This window comes from Canis lupus, chromosome 15 (assembly GCF_048164855.1).
Source record: "Canis lupus baileyi chromosome 15, mCanLup2.hap1, whole genome shotgun sequence".
Lineage (NCBI taxonomy): Eukaryota > Metazoa > Chordata > Mammalia > Carnivora > Canidae > Canis > Canis lupus.
The window spans coordinates 6,774,804-6,781,019 of NC_132852.1; the positions used below are offsets into that span (position 1 = coordinate 6,774,804).

At 59.9% G+C, this 6,216-nt stretch overlaps 2 protein-coding genes across 3 annotated transcripts; both read right to left on the reverse strand.

Annotated features, from left to right (window-relative positions):
* Nucleotides 1-941: 941 nt before the first annotated feature.
* Nucleotides 942-2,940, reverse strand: LOC140605451 (uncharacterized). Of its 2 annotated transcripts, XM_072777693.1 has the most exons (3): nucleotides 2,765-2,940; nucleotides 1,672-1,865; nucleotides 942-1,432 (listed from the first exon to the last, which is right to left on the reverse strand). In XM_072777693.1, the coding sequence occupies exons 1-3, from the start codon at nucleotides 2,872-2,874 to the stop codon at nucleotides 1,110-1,112; spliced, it is 627 nt and encodes a 208-aa protein (XP_072633794.1). In that variant the 5' UTR covers nucleotides 2,875-2,940; the 3' UTR covers nucleotides 942-1,109. The 2 variants fall into 2 exon arrangements, with proteins under 2 accessions (XP_072633794.1, XP_072633791.1); XM_072777690.1 differs by lacking the exon at nucleotides 2,765-2,940 and having other exon boundaries at nucleotides 1,672-2,723.
* Nucleotides 2,941-3,372: 432 nt separating this feature from the next.
* On the reverse strand, nucleotides 3,373-4,876 carry LOC140605418 (ral guanine nucleotide dissociation stimulator-like 1). The gene is made up of 3 exons (XM_072777676.1): nucleotides 4,671-4,876; nucleotides 4,173-4,283; nucleotides 3,373-3,570 (listed from the first exon to the last, which is right to left on the reverse strand). Exons 1-3 carry the CDS (start codon nucleotides 4,806-4,808, stop codon nucleotides 3,373-3,375), a joined length of 447 nt encoding a protein of 148 aa, XP_072633777.1. The 5' UTR covers nucleotides 4,809-4,876.
* Between the last annotated feature and the right edge of the window lie 1,340 nt (nucleotides 4,877-6,216).

Below are 6,216 nucleotides of genomic sequence, written 5' to 3' on the forward strand. Positions count from 1 at the left end.
TGTGCACACAAGTTCCCAAGATCCCCCATTACCTGGACCTAGTTGGTTTGACTTTCTATGCCACAGGCTACCTGTTTTGGCCTTATGAAATAATTTTCTTGATCAGAACATGGGGCTCAGAGCCTGAGATACCCCAGGAAGAAGGTCCTGATATCTTGTGATTTGACAAGGAATTTGAGAAATATGTACCGGAATCTCCCAACTTCTTAGGTTTGTTGTAGGAGACTTGGCAGTATTAATTGCTTTAATAGCGTTAAAGTCACTGTGATCGTCCTCCAATCATTACATTGCTCTTGATTATTACTTTTACTATTATGTCTCTTATTATGGATTGTTCATGGGTGGTTGTTATAAAACACTGACTACATTTTCTATTCAAGAGGAGGGTCTGATATTTGGAGACCATTTCTGATTGTTCCCCAGAAGACTTTTACACAACGAGGCTACAGTTCTCCCACTCCACTGCTTGGTTTCCTTTCATGCGGAAACCCTCTCAGCATGTTCCACATTCCTCTCCTGAGGCATATACCCTCCATGAGGGCAGGGAAGCCAAGTGGATAATGTCCCCAGGTTGGCAGATCCTAGAAAAATGTACACGTTCCGTCCAGAGATCAGCACCATTCCCTGTAGACCTGGGAGAGTCACACAACCCTCCTTGCCTCACTAGAGCCCGCATAAAATTTCTAATGTCATTTGGGTGCCCTGCAACTGCTCTTGCAATCCAAAAATACTGGAAAACAAATTAGCAGGGGCCTGAGTACCCTCAAAATTTTGCCGCGGCCCGGCGGCAGGAGTGACCTGATGTCCTGTGTCCTCCCGTCCTCTGCCTTTCCCAGGGGAGCACCGGATCCTGGGCTGTGTCCCCCGGTGCCCTGGGCTCCGAGCCTGCCACACTGTGATTGACCTAAGTACAATGTAGCATTTAAAACCATCAGAGTCAATTTTGTGTGAAGTTAACTTATCCTTTATTACAATAAAACTCATAAGCCATTATACAGGTTAAAGGTTAAAGAAAAATGGAAAATATAGAAACAGTGAAATGCCAGGGGAGGGCAAGCCTCCGTTGGGCTGCAGCCACCACGAGCCCTGCGTTGGGAGCTGGGGCGAGCTCAGGGGTCGAAGCCAGTTGTTCCAGATGCAGGTGGCGGCTCTGGCACTCTGGGGACCCCGATTGCAGGTGCCGGGGCCTGCTCCTCCTCTGGGGTGGCCGTGGGTGCAGGGGGCTCCTCCAGGGCTGAGCAGTGAACTAGAGCAGTGACCACTATCTGCAGGGGCTTCACCTCCCCAGCGGGCGCTTCAGCGCGGGCCGAGCCCTCAGCCCCAGCAGCCGGGACGGCCTGGATCCCCGCAGGCCCCGACGGGGCAGCAGTCCCCACGGTCAGAGCTGGGACTTGCTCCTGAGCTGCTTCAGGGTGTTTTCCTTGGGCTGAAGCTGTAGCTCCAGGAAGGCAAAGTATCCCCATTAGGACGGACGTTCCACGTGCCTCCCAAGTCAAGACCACTCTTCCCACTGCTCCACGTGCGTGAGGGCATGAGCCCTGGGAGGTGTCCCCAGGCTGCAGCCCGTGGGGTGAAGTGTGAGCCCACCCCCTGCTCCCAGCCCAGCTGCATGGAGGCTGGATCGGCGGGGCCCACCCTGTCCCCAGCTCAGTCACCCCCAGGCCTCCTCACCCCCAGCCTCTGGCTCCACTGTATGGAGGCGTCTGAATTGCTGGAGGTTACGCCGGGCACGGAGTTCCACGTCTGAACCTGGCATGTGCTGTCTTACGAATTGCAGAATTTTCATAAGGGAGGGAAATTCGGGGAGCTGACAAAAGTCGTCCCCATAATAATCCAGCCATATTTCCAGCATGCAGGAGATGGCCCTGTGGAGGGACAGGCGGGCACAGGTGTCAGAAGACAGGGCTCTGTCACATGCAGGTGTCCCGGGGAAGCCGTGCAGGACCCGGGGACCCGGCCTCCCGTGCGGGGTGTCAGAGGCCAGTCCTGCTCCTTGTGCCCCTGCCACCTGGCGGACCTGCCTGCCACAGGCCTGCTCCCTGAGGAGGGGCTGATATGCAGCCTCTGTTCTGGGGAGCCCACGCCCAGCGGGGTGACCATCACCGTCTCTCCTGGGGAAGCGGGACTCCCTCCTCAGCCTGGTCCCTGCCCACCTGCCCCTTGAGTCCACCGGCAGGCGTCCGGGGACTGGGGGCGTCTGGCCTGTCATTGCCCTCACTGCACACACTGTCGCTCTGGGAAGCTCCAAGGCAGGAGGGCTCGGGCTCTGTGTCCTGCCAGGCCTTGCCAGGAGCCGCCCAGGACCGCCACCTTCCCTCCTGTGGCTCTGGCCTGCCTCCCTCCAGAGGGGCCCCCGGGGGTGTCCTTCCACTGACTCTAATCTCTCATCTCCCACAGGGTGGGGGCCGCCTGGTCTGGAGGCCTCACCAGCCCTCCTGAGCACCTGCTGTGCCCCCAGGTCCAGGTGCCACCAGATTGGGGAGTGCGATGCTCCCCACCCCCTCTGCTCTGGGCCCCAGGTGTGGGGCAGAGAGAGGGTTGGGGGGCATGGAGAAGTTCTCCTTAGGGGTCCCAGTGTCTCCCACCAAGACCGCACCCCATCCTGGCTCTCCTGCCCTCTTTTCCAGAAGGGGCCTTAGACCTTTACTCTGTCACAGGAATTGCAGATGTGTGAGGTGAGGGTGCAGCCGCCCCCCCGCCCCACAGCCCCTTCGCTGCCCTCCTGGAGAGGGAAGGCCCTCCTGCAGGAGCCAGAGTCACTCACAGTTTCCAACGCTGGACCGTGTCGTCGTCACCACATGCAGCTACGATGTACCCATATCTAGAGGAGGGCGGGGGCATCCCATGAATCGTCCTGTGGACGTGACCTCTCATAATGGGGGCTGTCACCCTCTGACCCCTGACTAGGCCGGAGCCCCGGGGGCCGTCAGCTCTGTGCGTGGGGCCACGGGCAGCTCCCGGAGAAGTGCCCGCACCTGCTGGGGCCTCCTGAAGGCTTGAGCATGAAAGGGCTCGGCGAGGCCCATGGCCCATAACCGAGTGGGCCCGGGGTGCCCCGGGGTCCCCCGGTCTGGTTGCCCGAGGACACAGACCCCCGATAGACTCTCAAACCTCCCTTTCAAATGGGAAACAGGCCGCTCAGGACCCTGGTGACGGGGTGGAGGAGGCCAAGGCCTCATGATGGGGGAGGAAGACAGCTGCTGAGCACAGGCACAGACCCTCTGGCTGACCCGGGGCTGCCCTCCAGGACCCCGCTAGGCCCTGGGGGACCCTGCTCCAGGCGGGGGAGCAGCCCGAGGCCGGGAAGCTCACTCCATCCCCAGCCTCCCCAGCAGCAGGTGGCACAGCCCTGGGCTGCGGAGGGGCAGGTGCTCACTCGGTGAACAGCAGGTCCAGCACCTCCTCCGTGGTGGCGAATCCACGATACTCGTCTAAGAAGCTGCAAATGGAGATGACGTCCCTGCGCTGCAAGGCGAGCAGCAGTTGTCGGTCTTCGTGCCCCAGCAGCTCCGTCCGGCTGAGCTTCTTCGGGACAATCTGATGCCCCTTCCCGGCCGCGGCCCCAGCACCCTGAGGTGGGACAGAGGGGACGTGCAGCCTGCAGGGAGCCGCCAGGAGACCTGGGATCCCGCCCCGGCAGGCCCTGCGCTGGGGCCCCGTGGGCTTGAGGAGCTGGGGCTCCCTCTCCCGCTCAAGCTCCCTGCTTGTCTCTTACACAAACAGGACCAACTATGCAATAGAGAAACAATCTCAGAGGATAAATGTTCAAAATATTTGGATCAATACGAGGACCTCAAGAGACACAGAGAGAGAGACCGAGAGAGGCAGCCACACACACGGAGGGAGAAGCAGCCCGTGCAGGGAGCCCAGGCGGGGCTCGATCCCGGGCCTCGGAGATCAGGCCTGGCGGAAGGCAGGCGCTAACCGCCGGGCGACCAGGCCTCCCCTGAGGGCTCTATTCTGATGTTCCCACAAATCTGTGCGCAGGGACTCTGCATCTGGCCCTGGCAGGGGCAGGGCCATGGGGGCAGGTGTGGGGAGGAGGGGATCCAGACTCATGTGGGAGCAGGAGTGTCGGGGGGCCCAGGGGGTAGCAGGCTGGCTTCTGGGACCCGGTGCCCTTCCTGCCACATCAGGGCCCGGGTGTCGGGGGTCCCAGCCCCTGCACTCACCCTGAGCCCGCGCTGGCCTCTGTTAGCTGCGCAGGGCACCTCCCTGCTCCTGGAGGCGGTGGGGCAGACGACCCCTTCCTCCCGCTCGCGCCCCATGTCCCGGGTGGAGCTCTGTGGAGACAGTGCCCCGCAGTCAGGCAGGAGGCCTCAGCGCCCGGTCTGGCCCCCTCGCCTGGGCCGCACCCCCAGCTGCCTCCACCCAGACACACCACAGCGCAGGCGGCACCCACCGCCCCTGGAGAGAGGAAAGGGATGTGGCTGCAGGGCCTCGGGGTGACTCCGGGGCGGGTAGAGGACCTCAGGAACCCTGTTTCCCCCCTGCCCACTGTGACATCAGGGTGACCCTGAAGGGATCCCCGGGGAATGTGCCGCCCTGCAGCGTCCCCCAGCCTGCATGGGACCTGCCCACACATTCCTGGTACCCTGAACCTGAGGAGGAGGGGATGAGGCTCCCAGGATGGTGGCACAGGGGGCCTGGCCTGGCCTGCGCTGTGTTACCTGACGGCGCCTCCGGATCACCGCCCTGACGCCTTGGTATCTATCCTGGAGCCAATGCCTACAGCATTGGAACAAGCGGCTCCCCCGGGGTTCCTGGGAGCCAGAGCCCCGAGAGGTGGGCCGGCAGCAAGAGAACATCCTCCAGTAGCAGATGTCTCCAGCCAAGTGAGCCTGAGCTGGGGCTGCACTGGATGCGGGTGCCTGGTTACGGGGGTTCCAAGTTCTGTTGGGCTCTGTGACACGGAAGTGACCTCACTCCCTGGGACCCCCTCCCTGACCCACTCCTGGAGGAAGCTGCAGGGGCAGTGCTCGTGCTGCCAATGCTTCCCCCCTCCCTGCAGGCGATGGCCTGTGCACACAGGGACACGACCGCAGCCCTGTCCACAGGCCCCAGGGAAGGACTGTGTGCACCCAGGACCCCAGCCTGGACACACGCCTGGGTTCAGACATGACTGTCCAGTCTTCCCCGGTTTGACACCAACAAGCCGTTGTGCCCATGGGGATGGTCGGCGTCTTGACTGTGGGACAGGGAGTATCCTAGCGGGTGCTTCCCCCAGATGTCCCCAGGCCACTGTGGCCTCATATCTATGACCTTGGAGGCGGGTGTCACCTGCAGGACATACCTCCACCCACACGTTCTTCCTTGGTGTGTACATGCGTCCAGGTCCACGAGGTCCTCTGTGCACACACGTGGGCACCGGTACCCTCATTCTGGAGGCCCAGAAGGTGACAATCGCCCCGGCCAGGGATGGGCAACAGCTTCCCAGGATCCTAGGCTCCTGAATCCAAGGCAAACCCTGCAGAAGGTGTCGTCTGGTCTCCTGTTGTGATTCTGAGTCTCGGGTTTTGGATTTGCTCCCGAATGGGACCCTCTGTGCCCTGTGACCCTGGGTCGGGTGTTCAAAACTGCAGCTATTTCAGAAAACCGATCTATTCCTCAACTTTCGATTCATGAGTTACACATCCAAGAAGACTGACTCCACACAAATTATTCCAAATTTAATGATATCTATGCTGACACGCATGTTCACTATCTCATGTGCTATTTAGAAGAGTCCAGAAGGGGGTGGTTGTCCTATGTCTTCTGGAACGCTTGCTTTCACAGAACTGAAGCTCCAGTGCAGCTCGTGTGCTGACTGTGTCACAGCAATGGGGAAGGCTATGGGCCATGGGGCAAGCGCTCAGGAGGACAAAAGATCAGGCTCTGGGCCAGGCCACGTGCAGACATGTTCATGACCAGGTTAATGGAGGACACTGTGGTGTTTGTCCAAATGGGGGCTCCTGTGTTTCCTTTTTCTCTTCTCTTGGACATGGAGCTATTCACCAGGAAGCAGCAGCCTTGCAGGCAGGACTTTCTAGGAAAGAGAGGAGTCAACATGCCTGTGCCAATGTCATTTTCAATGGATTTATTCACAGGCTAAGTCATTTGAAAACATGAGACAGTTACATTTAAAAACTACCATGTACTGGGCCAAGACAGTCCTGCCTTAGTAGTTTCTGTGAAATCAGGTGCAGAGCGGCAGGAAAGTCATCTCATCTCCTATTA